This window comes from Octopus sinensis, linkage group LG5, assembly GCF_006345805.1.
Source record: "Octopus sinensis linkage group LG5, ASM634580v1, whole genome shotgun sequence".
Taxonomy (NCBI): Eukaryota; Metazoa; Mollusca; class Cephalopoda; order Octopoda; family Octopodidae; genus Octopus; species Octopus sinensis.
Genome location: NC_043001.1, coordinates 100866526 through 100889058, shown reverse-complemented (window position 1 = coordinate 100889058; position 22533 = coordinate 100866526). Strand labels below are relative to the sequence as shown.

General features: G+C 35.6%; 1 protein-coding gene across 1 annotated transcript in view; it reads right to left on the bottom strand.

The window, feature by feature from the left end:
- LOC115212230 (general transcription factor II-I repeat domain-containing protein 2A-like) overlaps positions 1 to 22108 on the bottom strand; it is a 126524-nt gene extending 104416 nt beyond the window's left edge. Inside the window, exon 1 of the mRNA XM_029781068.1 lies at positions 22047 to 22108. Within this exon, the coding sequence (XP_029636928.1) occupies positions 22047 to 22108 (62 nt within the window). The remainder of the gene's footprint in view (positions 1 to 22046) is intronic.
- Positions 22109 to 22533: the final 425 nt, after the last annotated feature.

Genomic DNA, 22533 nt, shown 5'->3' with positions numbered 1-22533 from the left:
TCTTGCTGTTAAGGAGGGTCATTGTTACCCAGCTAGACAGAGGGAGAGATAGACAGACAGAGACAAGCAGACAGGGAGAGAGAGAGAGAGAGACAGACAGACAGACAGACAGACAGACAGAGATAGAGAGATGGCAGTAAAGTGCCAAGGCATCATCATCATCATTGTTCGACCGTATGTATATATGTATATAAATATGTATGTTTATATAAAATTGGAATGTAAAAATACATTACGAAGGATATATTGTATTATGGTCTCTGCTCAATTTGTTTTGTCATCTTGCTTGAAAATGAAAATCCAACAAGTGTGTGCTACACAGTTGTATGCTAAAGGTAACAGCTGAGAAATTATGCAATCTACTGGCATAAAAATTTTCTCACATTTTCTCACAAGGATTTTGCCCATGTGACATTAGTTTCGGAGGGGAAAATAAATCAGACACTCTTTGAATGCACCTCATATGCCACAAACAGATATATATATATATATTATATATATATATATAATATATATATATATATATATATATATATACTAGCAGTATCACCCGGCGTTGCTCAGGTTTGTAAGGGAAATAACTATAAAGCATTTTTAGAGAGTTATAGCCAAAAAATAGCAAAAAATTATGGTAAATTTTTTTTAGTGTAAAAAAAGGTGGAGTTGCGTCCCCTAGACAGGTTGTGGTTTGTGTTTCTGATTCTCGACCCCATGTCGAATTTATCGATTTTTTTCAGAACTGGGGGAACTTTTCAAAATTTTCGCTGCGTTAGTTTTGAATTATGACATTGGGCTATGTGTGTGTCAAGTTTCATCAGAATCGGTTGAAAGCCGTGGTCAGGGTGAGGGTACAAGCAAACAGACACACAGAAACACGCACAGACAAACTGCCGTTTATATAGAGAGAGATATATGTAGGTCCCGGGTTGAGTCGGGGTTAACCACAGTAAATAAGGTACTCAATACATAGCAAGTAAATTAATTTATTATATAGAAGGAGCTTCTACAGGACTAGAACTGTTTCATTCAAAAAAATCATCAGGAAGCTAGTAGACAAGAGTTGTTTTGGGCATTTATACATTTAGGCAGGTTTAAATGGGTGGTGGTGGGACTTTTTGGGGGGTAGGCATGGCGCAAAACTGTCATTATTAGGGAATGGTGTCAAAGGAATCGGTGGTAAAGTAGATAAAGAATAAATAAAAGAATAAAAAATAATAGAAAAATAGAGTTTTAGGTAAGTAGGGAGACTTACATATATTTATTATTCATTATTTATTACATGAGTATGCGTTTGTATGCATGTATGTATTTATGTATATAAGGAGGCGTGAGTGTGTGTATGTGTATGCATTTGTATAAAAAACATGTATACATTTATGCATGTATGTGCTTGTGTGTATATATATATATATATGTATATATACCTATATATTATATATATATTATATATATATATATATATGTATATATACACCTATATATATATATAATATATATATATATATATATAATATGTATATATATATAATTGTGTGTGGTGTATGTGTTGTGTATATATATATGTGTAAATGTGTGTGTAAATGTGTATATATATATGTGTGTATGTGTGTGTATATGTGTATATATGTATATGTAATATATTATATATATATTATATATAATATATTATATATGTACGCTTGTGTGTTTATGTATATGTAGGTATGTAGAGTTATGTGTGTATGTATGTATATATACATATGTGTAAATAGGTATATATGGGTATGTTTATATGTATGTATCCGTCTGTATAATGGGTAACTGCACGTATATATATTTATTATTATTATTATTATTATTATTTGAGTATGCATGTATGTATATATGTATATGCCTGTATGCATGTATGTATTTATGAACATAAGGAGGCGCGCGTGTGTGGATGTGTATGCATATGTATAGACATATGTATACATTTATGCATGTATGTACTTATGTGTATATATAGATGCGCGTGTGTGTGTGGGTGTATGTGTACGCATCCCAGCATGGCCACAGCTCATAAGCTGAAACTAGAATCAATCAATCAATCAATCATATATATGTGTGTATGTGTATATATGTATGAATGTATATGTGTATGTATATGTATATGTATATATATGTATATATATATGTATATGTGTATGTATATGTATGTATTGTATGTATGTGTATATGTATATGTGTATATATATTAATAGTGTATATGTATGGACTAGTCTCTGTGGTGTGTTGAGGTATGTATGTGTATGCGTGTATGTGAATATACGTGAATGTATGTAGATGTATGCGTGTATGAATATAACACGTGCGTGTGCGTATGTGTATGTGTGTACGTGTGAGTGTGTGGGCGTGAGTGAGTGCTTGCGTTCGTATCAGGGAGTAGATAGATAAACGGAATCTTTAGATCATCCCTTGAGACCGGCTGACCGCAGTCAAGATAAAAATAAAGATATAAACAAAAGTAGTAATAATAAAATTAAAATAAGAGAATAAAAATGTGTGTGTATGTGTGTGCATGTATATGCATTGGTATATAAATGTGCGAGTGTGTATACATATATGTATGTATATGTATGTATATGTGTATCTGTGTGTACGTACATGGGTATGTGTATATATATATGTATATGTATGTGTATGTATGTATATATATATGTATGTATATGTGGGTATGTATGTATATGTATAGATATATGTGAATATGTGGGTGTATATATGTGTATATATATATATGTAGATGTACAAGTGAGAGTCTCCCTACTTACCTAAAATTTTTCTATTTATTTTTTTATTCTTTTATTTATTCTTTTATCTACTTTACCACCGATTCCTTTGACCACTCCCCTAATAATGACAGTTTTGCGCCATGCCTACCCCCAAAAAAGTCCCCCACCACCACCCATTTAAACCTGCCTAAATGTATAAATGCCAAAACAACTCTTGTCTACTAGCTTCCTGATGATTTCTTTTGAATGAAACAGTTCTAGTCCTGTAGAAGCTCCTTCTATATAATAAATATATATATATATATATATATACATACATACATAAAATTACTGTTTATAACCATTGGTTGTGTACTGTATATCATTACTACATAAATGAAAAAATGTGTTGTAAGTAAATGATGACAAATATAAACATATACGTTTAAGACACAGAGGGTCGCTAATTCTTCATCAGTTAAAAGTTTTGGTTTTTTGTCATAGTTTATTTACAATGCATTTTTCATTTATATATATAATATGACCTCGTGCGTACCGTTGGCGATTTTTTTTCCTCTGTCTTCCCTTCTCTGGATCTTTCCTTCTCCTATGTTTCCGACGAAGAGCTCCGCTCGAAACGTTAAACCCTCCTTCTTTCCTGAGCGTCCAATAATACTATATTTGTTTCACGTCCTCGCGTTGTTGTGTTTTTTTGTGCTTTCTTGTTTGGATTAACTTTATATATATATATATATATATATGTATGTATGTATATAGTTCTTCTCAGCTCTTCTATTTGATTACCTCTGCCCATCCAGCCACCATGATTGACTGCTAGCTCCAAAAGTTTTTTTATTTGCTCTCTGTTTATTTCCTCATGTTCCTCTCTGTTGAAGAGCATAGGCTCGAAACATAAAATATTTTCTCACCTTCCCGAGCACTAAACTAATACACCTGTTTGTTGTTTATACACTTGTCTTCGTCTTTGTTTATACACTAGCCCCCGTGCCGGTGACACGTAAAAAGCACCATCCAATCGTGGCCGTTGCTAGCCTCGCCTGGCCCCTGTGCCGGTGGCACGTAAAAAGCACCATCCGTCCGTGGCCGTTTGCCAGCCCCGTCTGGCACCTGTGTGGGTGGCACGTAAAAAGCACCCACTACACTCATGGAGTGGTTGGCGTTAGGAAGGGCATCCAGCCTTAGAAACACTGCCAGATCAGACTGGGCCTGATGCAGCCTTCTGGCTTCCCAGACCCCAGTTGAACCGTCCAACCCATGCTAGCATGGAAAGCGGACGCTAAATGATGATGATGATGATGATGATGATCTATATATATATATATATATATATATGTATATATATACATCATCATCATCATCATCATCATCATCGTTTAACGTCCGCTTTCCGCGCTAGCACGGGTTGGACGGTTCGACCGGGTCTGGGAAGCCAGGGGCCGCTCCAGGCTCCAGTCTGAATCTGGCAGAGTTTCTACGGCTGGATGCCCTTCCTAACGCCAACCACTCTGTGAGTGGATTGGGTGCTTTTTACGTGCCACCTGCACAGGGGCCGGAGGGTCCGGCATCGTCACGATCGGTTCGAGCATTTTAACATGTCAGTGGCACGGGGGCAACGAGGTCCGGGGTACTTTGGGGATCGGGGTACTTTGGGGATCCAGGGTACTTTGGGGATCCGGGGTACTTAGAATGGGTAGGGGGTATGTGGAATTGCTGCAGAAGCAGCCCGGGTCTTTGTAGTCACAGCATATCTCCAGAGATCTCGGTCCTTCGCCATTGCCTCAGTGAGGCCCAATGTTCTGAGGTCATGCTTGACCACTTCATCCCATGTCTTCCTGGGTCTACCTCTCCCCCTGATACCTTCAACTGTTTGGGAGTGGCACTTCTTCACACATCTCTCTTCATCCATCCGCAGCACATGACCATACCATCGCAAGCGTCGCTCTTGTACACCACATCTGATGCTTCTTATATCCAGCATTTCTCTCAGGATACTTACACTCTGTTTTGCGTGCACACTGACACTACACATCCAGCGGATCATGCTAGCTTCATTTCTTTCAAGTCTACGCATGTCTTCTGCAGTCACAGCCCATGTTTCATTACCATGAAGCATGGCAGTTCGCACACATGCATCATACAATCTACCTTTTGCTCTGAGGGAGAGACCTTTTGTTGCCAGTAGGGGTAGGAGCTTTCTGAACTTTGCCCAGGCTATTCGTATTCTAGTGGTGATACTCTCTGTGCATCCACCTCCGCTACTAACTTGGTCACCCAGGTAGCGGAAACTATCAACTACTTCTAGTTTCTCTCCCTGGAGTGTGATGGAATCTGTTTTCTGAGTGTCTGTTGTGTCTATTGTCCCTGTGCATCTGCCGCACATGAAAGCTATCTTATCTGTTAATTTCCCTTTAATGTTGCTGCACCTCTTATGTGTCCATAACTTACATTGGGTGCATCTTATGGAGTTTCTACCTGTACCTTTCCTACAGGTTGAGCAGGGCCACCTACCCGAGGGGATGTGTGCTGAGTACCTCTTGTTGCTTACTAATACTTTGGTCTTTGCTACATTTATTCTAAGGCCCTTTGATTCCAACCCTTGCTTCCACACCCGAAATTTCTCTTCTAGTTCCGGTAGTGATTCTGCTATGAGAGCTAGGTCATCGGCATAGAGGAGCTCCCAGGGGCATCCCGTTTTGAATTCCTCTGTTATTGCCTGAAGGACTATGATAAATAAAAGGGGACTGAGGGCTGAGCCCTGGTGCACACCTACTTCTACCCGGAATTCTTCACTATATTCGTTGCCAATCCTAACCTTGCTGACAGCCTCTCTGTATAGAGCCTGTACAGCCCTTATTAGCCATTCTTCAATCTCCAGTTTCCGCATCGACCACCAGATAAGGGAACGGGGAACCCTGTCAAAGGCTTTCTCCAAGTCTACAAAAGCTATGTAGAGGGGTTTATCTTTAGCTAGGTACTTCTCCTGCAGTTGTCGGACCAGGAATATAGCATCAGTGGTGCTTCTACCTGGTACAAAACCGAACTGCATTTCATCTAAACAAATTCTCTCCCTAATGAGATTGGTTATGACCTTCTCTGAGACCTTCATCACCTGGTCCAACAGTTTGATGCCTCTGTAGTTATTTCTATCTAGAGCATCACCCTTACCCTTGTAGCAGTTGACTATGGTGCTGCTGCACCAGTCATTGGGTATGACTCCATTGTGAACTACCTGGTTTACAATGCGGGTGACTATGGCATAGCCCACATAGCCAGCTGTTTTAAGCATCTCAGCAGTGATTCCTGATAGGCCAGGGGCTTTGCCTGGTTTCATATCCTTAATTGCCTTATCTACAAGGGAGCTGTCTATTCGGGTAGCTGGTCCCTCTACTGGGTCAACATTTGGCAGGTTCTCCTCCTATATATATATATATACATATATATATATATATATATATATATATATATATATATATATATATACACACATATATATATACATATATATATATACATATATTTATATATACATATATACATACATATATATATATATCAGAAGGTTCGGAGATGATGTACAGGTATTATATATTAGAAGAAATACCTCATTTTTTCTAATATATATATAGATATATATGTATATATGTTTATATATTTGGATGTATATCTGTATATCTATATATGTGTGTGTGTATAAATATATATGTATTGAATCAACACATACAATGTTCTCAATACTAGAATATTTAGAATTAAATAGCAAACTAGTTTGACTAATGTGTGATTGCCTTCGAATTTAAAAATAATTCCTCACTTACTTGACTGCTGTCAATTTGGCAATAATAATGCCTTTGTTATAATAATAACGATAATATAATTGCTAAACTGGAGAAATTTCTGATGCTTGTGGAGTGTCGATGCCAAATTGCAGCATGACGAGTTAGAGATTTGGTAAGTACATTGGAGACTGACTGTAGACCAATGAGAGATGGCATTATTGACATCTCTGACAATTAAGTCATTTGGTATTTCAATTTGCTAGTCTAATCGAATTGAAAACAATGAGGAAGACACCTGCAAGATATTCTGAAGATGGTGGTGATTGTAAGATCAGAGATCTATATCTTTAATTCCAATTAATAAATAAGAGTCTATTTGCACTAATCTAAAAGGTCGTATTGTGGTCAACAATCTATTTGATCTCTCTTGCTTTCACTCTCAGTATGTGTATGTGTATGCGTGTGTGTGTGTGTGTAGACACACACACATATATACATATATATTTAGGTATGAATAAGTATGTATGTATATGCATCTTATGCATACAAAGAATTTTTGAGGATTGAGTTTTTTCTTATTAATGACAGATAGTGTTCCACACAATAAAAGGAAATTGAAAATGTAAAAAACCAAAAAAAAAAAAAAGAACCAAGAGGAAAACTCGTTGCAGCTTCCCATCTTTATCTTAAGTACTGAAGACTTTAATGTATTTCTTTATTTCTTTAATGCATTTTCTTTATTTCTATCAAAATTCTTTTCGTTTCTATAGATATTGATTTACATTATTTCAAATATTTTTCTTTCTTTTCTCATTTTTACATTAATTTGATTGATGTGTGATTTAGTTGAGGGATTTCGAAGGTAAAGCGCTTACATATGATAATACTAGAGATTGAAAATGAATTTATTGCCTAACAACTTGCATAAATAAAACATTTATATACAAAGACTACATTATTTATGCATTGACTTTTGAATATGTGTGAAGTATTGGGATCTTATGAGGCTTAGGTAATCCTTTGTCACAGACATGGTGCCAGAAAAAATGTTCTTTTTAAATTATTGCTTCTTTTCTTCTCAGTGATTTTCTGCTATCGTAATACTTTTACATTCCTTTAGATAAGTTTAGTTCTTTGTTGGATTGCATCTTTTATTGTCCCACCATACAGGCAACTGGGACTGAATAAACTCCACATACACAAAGGATCTCCATTTTACACTGGTTTTGGAACTTTATTCTCATTACTCAAACCTAAAATTAATTGGTTGCTGCAGCATTTCAACCATTTATTTCTTTTGTTTAATGTCTCATATGCTTTGCTTATCTGTTAAAATCCAGAGTTTTACAGAAATAATTACCATTTCATAAAACTGATACAATTTCTGAGCCAGTTAAACTGATGGACTTTTGATTCCTATGTTAAACTCGCCTAATCCAGGAGATTTATACATGTCATCTTTTCTTTCATTTCCCTTTTTGCATGAAAGATCATAGTTGATCTACTGTTAATCTAATCGAGAAATTTCATCATTATAAGATATATCATAAAACTACCAGTAGTAAATGTAGTAAGACTGGACTTGTGTCCTTTGATCACCGAGGTAGTTTTAAAACCATGCTGAGTATGACTGTTTTTGTTCTTGAGCTCAACATGTCAAACTAATGGAGCACATGTCAATTATGCCACCCTGCTGCTTAGAATGAAAAATTATTCCTTTAATACCTATTTTTGATTGATTTGGCCATCGAATGTTAAGTGAATTCCGTTCCTCTACTATCACCGCAGTTCTGATGACTCAGTATGAAAATTCAACATTCTTTCTAAACAGCATTTTGAGAATTTATCCAACAGTGGTTCTCAATGTATTCTTCATTCAGCAATTTATAGAGTATTCTTTGTAATTATCATTCTAATTATTCTAAATCAGTTGTAAAATAATCATTCATCCTGATTCCTGCTTCTCATGTAAATTGGTATCATAAGAATACAAAAAATGAAACCACCCAGTCTGAGTGTCTCCACTTGTAAAATATCTGCCTCCAGCCTTCACTTGCATTTTTCTCACATATCTAAGATAGTACACCCACCCTATAAACAACATTCTACATAGCATTGACATAAAGACACCCACTAGATAGGTACACATTCACACTCCAACACTCTTTAATTTATTCCATATCATTCAGAGCAGTCACCACCTCAGAGAATCATAATAATTTTGTGTTCCTCTTCCCTTCATTTCCATCATTAAATTACTTATCAGATCTGGTAGGAAAATCGTTAACCATTCATTTCTTCCCAGGATTGAATTCTCCAGAACACTTTCCTTCTTTATCTTTTACTCAATCAATGATAATCATGGTTTTCTATTGATCATAAACTTTATTGGTATTTATGTAGAATCTACAAAGACTTCTATTTTTATATACCTACAAATGTACTTATTATATATTCACTTAGTAAATCACAACTTCAACTGATGAGGTTTGATAAGACAAAAACATGTTCAAAGTTATCTCTTGTACTTGCTGAAAGAATAAAACTGATATTAGTCATTGACTAATATTAGCTTTTTCCTTGCCATATAATTGTTTCCAAGTTAGCTTTTTTGATGCGCTCTCTTAAATATGTTAATATATTTTCCATCAACAGGAAAGTTCTACTGTTATTGTCTTGCAAATAACTTAATTATTTAAGCAGAATCTGCTTTCCTAATTTGCCAAGACAACCATTATCCAACTTAGAGTCTATGAGATGTAAAATATTTGCCCAAATTTGCCAGACATCTGGAAGTCATTTACATATATTTCTATGACTTAATGGACGCAAACTAATTAAAGTAAACTGTATGAAAGTATATTAAATATCTTGATAATTTACGAACAGAGCTTTTACAGTGAGTAATGGTTTTAACTAAAAGCACCTAATCATGAAGTTATATTAATAAAAATCATGGTTGAGGACTTTTAGAACAGGCATCAATAAAATCTCATTTTTTAAATTTATGCAAAATATTCTCACATATTTTGCACAAATATAAAAGTCCTACTGGTGGAACACACGTTTTTATAGTTTTAAAATTATGGATAATAGCACCAATAAAATTGTAAAAGATAGACTTTTTTTTTCCAAATGCAGTCAGGTTGATAAATTGGGAAAAAAATGCAGAAGTTAATGACTACAGCCAGAAGCTTTTGATCTTGATTACGTGAGTTAATTTAAAAATTTTTTTTTTTTTGGTACCATTCTGATGAAAATTACTATTAAAGTGTTTTAGCACCTTTCTCTCTGTTACCAAATATTCACAACTATTTCATCTGACATAAATCACTTAGAAACGTAACTTGAAACAGTGTCACCTGCCAGAGTCACCATCTTTCTTACCAAGAAACACCAGCCAAACCAATCATTCACACTCAATGGCACATATATTGCCTATGCACAAAATTGATTATAATGATGATGATGATGATGGAGGTGGTGATGGAGGTAGTATGGTGGCAATGATGATGATGATGATAATGAAGTTGGTGGTGGTGGTGGTGATGAGGTGGTGAAGGCAGCAATGATGATGACGATGGAATTGGCAGTGGTGGTGGTGGTGTTGGTGATGATGACGATGATGCTGATGATGATGATGGAGGTGGTGATGGAAGTGGTGAAGGCAGCAATGATGATGATGAAGATGATGGAGTTGGTGATGGTGGTGGTGGTGGCCATAGAGTTGTTGTTGGCGGTGATGGTGATAATGACGATGGAGTTGGCGGTGGTGGTGGTGGTGTTGGTGATGATGCTGATGCTGATGATGATGATGATGACGGAGGTGGTGATGGAGGTGGTGATAGCAGCAATGCTGATGGTGATGATGATGGAGTTGGGGGTGGTGGTGGTGGCAATGATGATGATGAAGTTGATGGCGGTGGTGGTGAAGGCAGCAATGATGATGATGATGATGATGAAGATGATGGAGTTGGTAGTGGTGGTGGCCATAGAGTTGTTGTTGGTAGTGATGGTGATGATGACAATGCAGTTGGTAGTGGTGGTGGTGGTGTTGGTGATGATGATGATGATGCTGATGTTGATGATGATGATGATGCTGATGATGATGTTGATGAAGATGATGGAGTTGGTAGTGGTGGTGGCCTTAGAGTTGTTGTTGGTAGTGATGGTGATGATGACGATGGAGTTGGTAGTGGTGGTGGTGGTGGTGATGGTGTTGGTGATGAGGATGATGATGATGCTGATGATGATGTTGATGATAATAAACATGCCTATCATGTTCAGGGGAAACATGGAAGACAGCAGGAAAACATGTTGCAATACATAAACATACTGAACACATTTAGAGATCTCACATTTCCTCAAAAACAATGCATGGTATCCCTTGTAGACCATAAACGGTGCCGCCTGGAGCCCTACCCAATCTCTTCACATCAAGCTACAAAGAACAAAAGGCAATGACACCATTCTAGGCCACACAAACATACATGTTACCATTTGTTACTAAAGTAAGACTTACCCACTACAGTCTCTGATGCTTCCTTTTCAATAATCCTTAACTATTCAGGAATATCTACAACACCTCTTTCCATAAAAACCAGTGTGCACAAACATTGCCATAACCAGTGGTGGACTTAGCCAGGTTGCCAGGTTGCCTGATGGCAAGTGGGCTCTTGCACTATTAGAATCCATATATGGGGCCACATGTTAGTATCTAAGGGACCCATCCCCTCAAGTTTGAGAATATTTTATTCACTCCTGGAAGAATGCATTAATTATTTCAGCTTGGTTGTGTTTGTAGACAGTTGAAAAGAATACTTTTAGCAAAAAAAAATAGAATAAATGATAGCATTGTAGTTGCTGGTGGGCCCCCTTTGTCTCCTGGCAACCAATATTTTTAGACCCAGTCCACCACTGGCCATAGAGTCAATTAACTGATTAATATAAAGCACTGTGCTGAGATGTAGAGTTCTAAAAAAGACTCTGTTGCACAATGGCAATTATCCTGTTCCTAATTCCTTTAATTATTCTGTCTTCACCGTGGCCACCACAAGAACTTCAAAGAGGGAGTCACAAAGAAAACAACAGTGGAGAACCATTGTTATCAATCTCTGCAAACTCTACGCTCAGCATTGTCGGTGTTATTTCTATTTAAAGAAGGTAGAATGGGATTTGAAGAAAATTTGGTTGCTATTTCTAGTAGACTGTATAACTGCATAGAAGCATTGTTGTTGATTCAAATGGTTTCATTTTTGTAGTCATTGCTGACAGTAATGGTTATGGGAATGATTATATGTTGGTGGTGGTAGCGATGCTCACAGTGATATTAAAGATAATGATGGTGGTGGTGGTGGTGGTGGTGGAAGTAGTGGTAGTGGTATGGTGGGAGTGGCATTTGGTATCCATAATGACATTAAAGATGTTGGTGGTTGTGAGGATGGCAGTGACGGTTATGATATGCTGGTTGCATTGCTGTTGGCGATGATAAAGATGGCATTAGATGTGGAAATAATGATGCTGATAAGGTAATAGTCTTGGCCAGGATTCTGTTCATGATGATGACAACAACGATAGTGGACATGATGACAAAATTAATGGTGCTATCTTTGATGATAATGCTGATTGATTGTAGTCACTGCTCGTTCTCATACTGGTTGATAGCATGAACTTTATCTTATGTTGTTTATTATTGTTGTTGTTGCTGCTGTTGTTGTTGCTGTTGTTGTTATCTTTGATTCTCGTATGAAGATATTTTTGAATCTCTCTTCAAAACATGTTTTATTCAAGTATTACCAGATGAAATTTTCTTTGGAGTACTTGTTAAAAAACAACCTAGAATTCCCTTAGGAAAGCCTATTCTTGACACCTGAGGGTTGACAACCACTCACACACACACACACACACACACACACACACACACACAAAGAGGATTGTGTCACAAACTTTTAATATTTTTCTTTACTCAAATTATTTTCCTCATCCAAAATGGCAATCACCCATAAATATACCCAACAGCAAAATACTTCAATGGCTAAAATACAATACAAAATCAAAGCTCACAATTAAATGTACAAGAAGATGAAGAGAAAAAAGTACTTTAGTGAACAATTCGTAAAATAAGATGTCACAAAAATGTAAATTAGAAAGCAACAGCCTTAATACCAACCACAATTGCAATAGCAACTCTTAGACAATTCCAAAAGCTGTGGCCCATTCATGTAGCAGCTGCATGAAGGTAGAAGCTTTCTCTCAATACAAAATGAGCAGATGGAATATTTTGGTCGATCACATATGCAAGAAACAAAATAGATGAGAGGATTTTGTAAAACCCAACAGCACTGCTTCGTCAAATGGGATGATCTATGAGAGGCCAAAGAAGAAGGTTAAGTATATCTGTTCAAGAAAAGATAAAAATAGATTCAATTTCCCCCAATGTCATAAAATAAAAGTTAACTGCTGCTAGGGGTTCAGTATTTCGTTTTGCAACCATAATATATTCTTCCAGATTTATTAGAGTTTTATAAGTCAATACTGTGTCCTAGTTCTGTAGAATTTGGAACTAGCCCTGAAAATCCGTAGAGATAAACTTAAAAACAACGCAAGTTCTTCATAACACACTGGGGGATATTATCTCAATTGAAAGAAGTAAACATTTTCTTCTGTATGTTTAAATTTGAAGACAGCAAAAGCAGTGGCTAAAAATTGTCAGACTATACCTCTGACTATATATTTGTGTTCCAGTATCTGGGTCAAAGAAATACAAGAGTTCTTATAAAAGGCATTAGAAATGACTTAGACCCATGGCTAACAGTGACTGACTTTTGTGCTTTGGTAAGGGAGAATAATTAAGGCAATGTAATGAAAGGTGAACAGTGATCAGGGGCACTGAAAAGCACTTGCAAATTCTAAAGACACCTGAAGACAACAGAGCATTATCGAAACTGTGCAAGGCAGAGAGGGCCAAGAAAAGGCCATAAGATTAGTGATACAGGGAAGAAAGCCTAGGTGCTGTATTTGAGTAAAATACATCGTAAGATTGAGTGTTTGGTAAAACTAAGAAGAGTAAACAAAAACATAAAGGAAAAATAACAAAGAGCAAAGTCTAGAGCACCACTAATCAAAATCTCTGGGGATGGCAAATGCTGTTTGGCCATGAATCTCAAACAGATGAGCAAATGCCTCCCTCCTAACAACACCAACCTGTAATACCACACTTCAGTTGTGTGATGAAGAGGAAATAATAATAGGTGAAGATGAAATTCAAAAATGCTTAGTGAAAAGAGAAAAAAATAGGAATTGAATCTCAGAGAAGACTAAACATGAAACAACGAAATAGGTGGAATAATGTCTCCTACTCAACAATGAATCCCTCCCTAGGAAAATAATGGAGAAAACGAAAAGAATAAAATGAACAATGATTCACCATTCTTCAGAAATCAAATTAACAGTTGATAGACAAAGTTATTCCTCTTGGGTGCCACCGACCTAAGCAATTGAGTTCAGGGATATAAACAATAGGGAACAGATAGATTTCAAGTAAAATTAAAATCAAGACATTTTGCCCGAATTTAAAACAAAAACAATCCTGTAACTTTTCAAGGCCAAATGTCTCACAAACTACTTGGTGGTGCATTTCATTGCATTTAAAGACAATTTGAGAAGAGGGCCCAGTTCAACCCCCCACAAAAATCTTTCATGTTTTGTTCTTTAAATCATATCATGTTTTAATTATTATGTACTCTTTTACTCTTTTACTTGTTTCAGTCATTTGACTGCGGCCATGCTGGAGCACCGCCTTTAGTCGAGCAAATCAACCCCGGGACTTATTCTTTGTAAGCCCAGTACTTATTCTATCGGTCTCTTTTGCCGAACCGCTACATGTAAATATATGTGTATGAATTTGTGTTTGTATGTATGTATGTATGCATGTATGTATGTATGTATGTATGTATGTATGCACGCGTGCATGGGTGCATGCATGCGTGTGTGTGTGAGTGTTTGGAGAGAAAAATGAACACATATGTGTGCGTGTGTGTGTATGCATACCTTTAGTATTCTTAATGCATCTTTCTGTGTATTGTGTAACATCTCTTATTACCTCTCTTCTTAATTTGTAAAGGTATTTTCAACGCTCCACATTATCCTCTCTTTCCTTGTAGCTTTTAGTGAAAGTTTCGTATTTTTTGTATCTCTTTCAGACCCTGTGGCTCATAAAGAAAAATATTATTATTATCACTAACGTTGTTGTCGGTGTTGATGTTTTATAAATATATAATGTGAATGTATGCATGCTTGTATGTGTGTATGCATATATTTATAAATATATACATGTACATATTCTATGTATGTATATATATATATACATACACACACACACATATATACATACATATATATATATATTTAACATATATATATACATACAAATATGTAAATATTCATACAAATATACATATATACATACATATATATATATACATACATATACATATATACATATATATATATATACATACATGTGCACACAAAGATATGCGCATGCATTTGAATGTGTGCTTGTACATATATATATATGTATATATATAACTCTTACTATTTCCAAATTCGCAGAAAAACTACAATTTTAGTGCCTCTTATCTGCAATTCCTGCAGGTCAGCTTTGTTGTTATTCAATATCTCTCCTTCTCCGATTTATCTTTCTCCACTCCCATCACCACTACCACCGCCTCAGCCTCCACTTCTCTCTCCTTCAACCACCACTACTACAGTTTATCTTATCCGCTCTTTCTACTTTTTTCCTTCCTAAATTTCTCTTATCTAATCAACATCTCTTTTAGTTCTTGTTCTAAAATAAAAATAGGGTTCAATGAAATATGATTGCTATCTCTTCTGAAACTACTTCCAAATATTAATACTTCGAAGCATTTGGCTGCCGATTGTGCAAGTAGCAGAATGTGTTTGCTTTTTTTTTAAGTAGTGGCACAAATATTACGTTCTTTCAGATATAACTGTTATATACGTTTTACTGACTCAACAACAACAGTTCAAAATGAATGGCATGAGCTGTTGTATTGTGCACTTCATCACTACAATCTATCTAGATCCTTCTCTAGCTTAAATCGGTAATATTGCTATGATTAAAACCGTTTTTGTTTAAATTCCAGTCCCACTCTTATCCTTAAAGGGGTGAAGGTTCATGCAATGAAACAAGAACTGAACCACATACCTAATGCGATTTCCAGTTGATTGTGATATAAATAGACACTATGACAATTTGGGGTTTGCAAATTTTAGCAACAAAGTGTATACAATACAATATAATATAATATAACGTTATACATATCTTTTTATTTCTATGTAATTAAGTCTATGTCCAGTCATATGCCTCTGGGAGGCAGAGATGAAAAGTTACGTTTGTCTTCAGCTTTAGAGTCTGACGAGATGTCCATGGGGCTAAGCCCTTTATGGGTGCGAAACCATTGGTCACTCTATCACCAGAAGTAGACTTTACTACCTATAAATACATTACTGCTCTATGCTTTAGAATTTGCTTCTTTTTCAGATATATAATACATTAACAATATATATTATTTGAACGAGGTCGTTGCCAGTGCCGCTGGACTGGCTCCTGTGCAGGTGGTACATAAAAAGCAACATTTGAGCATGGCCGATGCCAGTACCACCTAACTGACTCTCGTGCTGGTGGCACGTAAAAGCACCCACTTTTTTTGGCGTTAGGAAGGGCATCCAGCTGTAGAAACTCTGCTAGATCAGATTGGAGTCTGGCGAACCAGACCTCAGTCAAATCGTCCAACCCATGCTAGCATGGAAAGCGGACGTTAAACGATGATGATGATGATGATGATGATGATATATATATATATATATATATATTTCAAAGAAAAGTTTGACAGTGTCTTTGAATTTTGGCTTGCTTGCCTTCATCAGACTGTGCTTGATTTCATTCGTTTTTGCTTTTATATAGACAACTGCCAAGTTGTTTTTTTAGGAGTTCTGGAGATGCCCCCAAATGTAATTAGGGTGGGTGCAGATAGCAATTGAAGAGGAAGGAGTGAGGAAGTTTATTTTGGTTTAAGATAGGAATTTTATTACTGTTTGGGGTTCAGTGATGTGTGGAAGTAAAAGTGTAACAATCAAGGCCAAATTCAGGTCATGACATTTCTTTTTATACTGAAGGAACGGTTGGTAATATCGAGTGTACTTCTATTTTGGACATAAACGGACCGATGATTTTTTAATGATGCCCAAGTCTGGCTGTTTATTAGTTTGACAGTAGAATTGTTATGGAAGTTAGGTTTATGAGCCGCAGTATTGCTATATTGGCATTTGGGTGATAAGTTAGCTGCTGTCTTAAATTTTTAAGTTTGTGGTTATATTTTTGGCTGTGGCGTTTAAGTAATTTAAAGACATACATTTTGCTTTTGTTTTTGTATGTGTTAGAGGTTGTGCTAGGAGGGAAACAGTTGTAAGAAGCTTGAATCATCTGGTAGATAATGCTTGTCTTGTTCAATTTTCCAAACAAATTTGAGCTTCTTTTTTGTTGTCGATTTTCTGCTTCAGCTCTCTCTCCACACTGTGTTCGTTCATTTGTTTGATCTCATTTCCTTGATCATTTCGAATGGTTCATCTTCTAAAGATTGTTGTAATGGATTAAAGAGTGGACATTCAACTGCCTTCAATCCATGGATATTCATCATGTTTGTAGTGTTTGTGGTGTTTGTGGTGGTAGATTCTCCATCTTAGTCTTCAGATGAAACTTTCTATTTGTTTTGCTGCACTATTTTCTGGAATATTCAAAGACAAGTTTGAAGGTCGTTGTTGTATCCGTCTTTGGTGGGGTGGCTTCAATTAATGTTAGCAAAGTATTCTGGTTACAAAAGCTATTAGATTAATGCTAATTTCTGCCTTAAGTTACATGTCTAAAAACGTTATTACTATTATTATTATTATTATTATTATTATTATTATTATTATTATTATTATTATTATTATTATTATTAACATTATTATTATTATGTTTTTTCCTTCTTTCTTCAAATTTTCTTCCGTTTCTCACTGAGTGTTTTCCATACACCTAGGGTAGAGAAGGGCATTGTATGCATTCCCAGATTACACACACAAATTCACAGATAAAATATGTATTTAAAATTAATAAATAAATAAATTCATGGATGGATGTTGTTTTCACAGCGATAATGCTCTCCTCAGTACATGAGCCGTTCCAGTTAATACGATTTTTTGCACTTCCTGTAGGGATGGTAAGCCTGGAATCATTTTCAAATAGGTTTCAGTACCTTTTTTTTATCATTCCTAGAGATCCTACAATCACTGGTACTGTAGTCGCCTTGAGATGCCACATTTTTTCAATTTCTATTAGCAGGTCTTTATATTTACTATTATTATTATTATTATCATTATTATTATTATTATTATTATTATTATTATCATTATTATACCTGTGTTCCTTTTTCCTTGCAATCAAGATTGAAAATATCGATCTTGTTTGTCAAAATGTTTGAACCTTTCAGGGTTGATGAAACAAGTACCAGTAATGCACTGTGGTTAATGTAATCAACTTATCCCACCCTGCCAAAAAAAAAAATTGTTGGCCTTTGTGCCAAAAAATGGAAACCGATATGATTTCATGTTGGTGAATCAGAGGAAAAAGAAGTAGCACCCAAGAATCACTCTCAGAGTGGAGAGATTATTTTGACTGACTACAAAACAATGAAAGGCACAAATTGACTGCAGTGTAAATGGAATACAGGAGTTCGTTTTGCTATTCCGTGTTTCTCAATTCGATTCCATTGAGCTTTCAGCGAGTATTTTTAGGATACTTTTTGGTTGACCATTGTCATACGAGTAAAATATGGCAGAAGGAAACTATGTTGAAGTTTCTCATATATGAGTGTTGACAGTGTGTTGGTAAGAGATGTACACATCTGGGACAAGTTGCTGATAAATCCTTGCACTGAGCGAAAACAGCCTCTGGTACTTTTTATTCCAGAATTACACCGACATTCCTTTGTTATTCTCACCACTAGAAATTAAATGAACCAATCATTGGCCTGATGGAAACCTAGAACCAACAACATTATTGTGTACATTGCATGTTCTAAACAATAAAAAAAAAAGGTGTTATGTTCATCACACTGCCATTTTCTGCCACTCCAGTGCCTGATGTCAATACAAATTATAATGATTTCTTTTATTTTATATTTATGACAAACATAAAATCAAACTATGATAATGTCAACCGTAACAAGCAGGTGAATTAAACAAATTTTAACTTAGAATAGAATAGAAAAACAGCAGAAGTTCTTTGTCCAAATTCTACCCAAATCATGAAGCAGAATTAACTAAATTTGAAAAATAAATCATTCTTCCGAAATTTGCCTGCTTGGAGATATAATATGTAGAATGCTATTTGTACATACAAACAAACATACACACACGCACACATATATATATACATGCATATATATAGATATATACATACATATATATACATATATATATATATAATATATATATATATGTATATATATAATATATATATATATATATATGCATATATAGATATATATATATATATACATATGTATGTATATATATATATATACATACATATGTATGTGTGTGTGTGTGTGTGTGTGATTGAATTAAAATTCTTGCGTCTCTGAGTTTCTTTGTAAATGCCAATATGTGTGTGTTCCCCTGTTTCTGCATATTAATATTCGTAAAAGGAGTTGAATAGGTTTGGAATATTCCCTCATTATGCTTCGTATTGTTCTCTTTATTTTTTTCTCTTGTATTTGTTATAGCTGTGTAAATATGTTTATGCAGAACAAGAAGCACTCATACATATATGTGTAGGTATTTGGCCATATCTATGTATGTGTGTGTCTTCACACATGTCGTTGAGAAATTTACCTCACAAACGTTTGGGTTTTGCCTTCACTCACACTTTGTGTTATCTTGGAGCAAATGCCTCCAATATAATTTCGTGTCAAATAATGCCTTGCAAGTGAATTTTGGTGGATGGAAATTGTTCTGAATCCCACAATATGTATATAACTATATATCTGCCAACTGACCTTAGTTCTGTGAGATCGTGTTGCATTATTTTCACTGAAAACACAATAGATTTGGTCAGAGAATCCGCCATTCCTTAAGGCATCATTGATGGGCAAAGATGCATTTTTAAAAGTGCTTTTCATTAGGCTGGCAGTAAACCCTAAAACTCTTGGAATGTAGATCTAAAGTGAATATCTAAGAAGTGGACACAATTACGGTTCGTGTCTATAATAATCTTTAAGTGCCATGTGCAGTAACGGCCTTCCCAAGTCTAGCCATGCTCATTTTCACTCAAGTTGTTGGTAACAATGAAACTGTCATCTCAGAAGATGGAAATTCTGAATATAGACAATCTGGAATATATGTCTCTGCAAGAATATATAATTCTGCTCTCACACGCATCCATAGGCACATCGAAAATGCGTCACCATTTTTTCTTGATACAGATAAAGCCGATACAGATAAAGCAATAATGATTATTTGGCATGCAGGATGATACCAGCGTCCAAGTCACTGATGTGTCCAAGCAAAATCCAGGTCTTTTAAAAGTAGAAACCTTATTACCACTCAGTAAAAGTTCACAATATCAACAGAATAAATCCATAGTTCTGTTTTTTGGTAATATGTTCAATTTATAACAAACACAATTTTTGTCTAGTATGTGAAAATCTATAACATTTCCACTCCAAAGTGAAAATGAATCTAAAATATTTTTACTAATTATACCTGTTTTGGTTTTAGTCTGGTTTTTATGAGCCTACATTTAAAGTTGCACTAAAGACTAAACTTTCTGGTCCTTAAAAGTTTGCATAGAAGAAGCTATTTCATTCTCAGCTGAACATTTAGGTAGGCAACAATAATTTGCTTCTCGATTCACCTTGTAGTGTAAAGTTTGTTCCACCTTCTTATTAGTATCAGTTGTGTTATTTCATCAGAATTCCACAGAAACTTTTTTGAGAGACCTTGGAAACTATTGTTCAGTTTCTGTTATCTATTTTACTTATCATTTCAAAAAAGGTCCATTTCAAAAGGTTCTAAATCCTTAATTGATGGAGGATTTGTTGTAGATTCAAATCCATTCATGCAATCAAGATTGTCCAGCAATATTCTCATGAGAAAAAGATCAGAATGTGTTGTGGTGAAATCCTGACACCCCTGTGGGATAGCAAGTGAACTGTCCTAAACCTTATACAGGGGTATGTATACTGACAGTGTGACATACAGTGTGGCGTGTGCAGTCGCATTTGTGAAGGCAATCATTGAAATCGTTGAGAAGAGATAAAAGTTTGTTACGTGTCTGTTACTGATTTAGTTTTTGTACTGCTTTGAAACTGTTCCAGTATAATCTATATCCAAACTCAAAGATATAAGAGAATGTCACTTCGTTCTATAAATAAGATGTTCTGATTTCTTAATCATATCCTTGAAATACTGCTTATTTGAATGAATTGGGATGTTCAAAACTGAACAATTCTATGGGTATAGTTCCCCTTGTAGAATGATACATAAACTTTTCAAAGAACACATTATTATATCTATCAGCTGCCTTTCTGTATAGCCAGCCATAACTCCCTCTACCCCAAGCCTCTTCCTACAGTTTCCCATTTCTCCTTTTTACCATTGACCTCCACATATTTATTCACCTTTGACTATCTTCTCACCTATTTAACTATTTCTCTCCCCCTACTCTCCTTTTTCTCACTCCTGCAAGCTTTAATCAGTCTTCCTCATTATTTTGTCACAACATTCTCTTCCATTCACATTATTGGTTATGTTAACCTAAGCTTCTCTCGATCTTTTCATTACAGTCATCTCAATTTTTCTTCCTGTCAGCATTTCATTTGCCCTTCACCTATAAAACATGCATTGCCCTCAACACATCCTACTCTCCTCCTTATTTCGCCCACCACATCTTACTCTCTTTAAACTTTCATGCTAATCCTTCCCTTTCCCTTTTATCCCCCCCACCCCACTCCAACAACACCGTCTCTGTAAGTTCTCCCACAAACACCCTCTCATCACAGTAAACCTATTTCTCCTGTTATACGAGAGTGAGTCAAAAAGTAATGCCATTTTGTTTAGGACAGGTATAATCACCAATACAGGAACATGTATCATACATCAAAATGAAGCTGGTCCTCTGTGGATCATATCCTTACTTCTCAACATAGTCACAGTTTCTCTGAATAGCAATGTTCCACCTTCGAATGAGAGCATGTATCCCTGCCCCATAAAATTCTGTTGACTGTTCTTTGACTTCTGAACTTTAACTTCTGAACAACTCACTCAAATCACTTCTTCTCCTGTTGTGAGGACGTTTGCAATGTTGCAAGACAGAAAGTGGCCTCACTGGTGCTTATGCATAAGAAAAGCATTTGGTACCTTCTGTAAAGTGGCTGACATAAGGAAGGGCACTTACCTGTTAAAAACAGTGAGATACTGGAACCAAACAGCATTGATGGATCCTGTGGAACTCTCCATCTCACGCCAGCTTGGAAAGTGAACAGTTAGCGATATACTGCTGCTGCTAATGCTGCTGTTGATGATGATGATGATGATGATGATGATACGTGTGTGTGTGCGTATGTGTGTGAGTGTGTGTGCTTGTGTTTGTATGTGTCTCTGTGTGTATTTAAATAGAGAGAGCAAAATGATTAAGCAAAATGGTTTTATATTTAATAAAAATGATTAAAAAAGCTCATGTTTAGAGCAATAATTCAGTCACGCACACATACACACACACACACACAAGTACAATTAAAATGCAGGGACACTTGAAAATAAAATCCAGTAATATTTTGAAATAAATACATAACACATCTAATATATTTTCTGATATATATATGTATATATGTATATATATATATATGTATGTATGTATGTATGTATGTATGTATGTATGTATG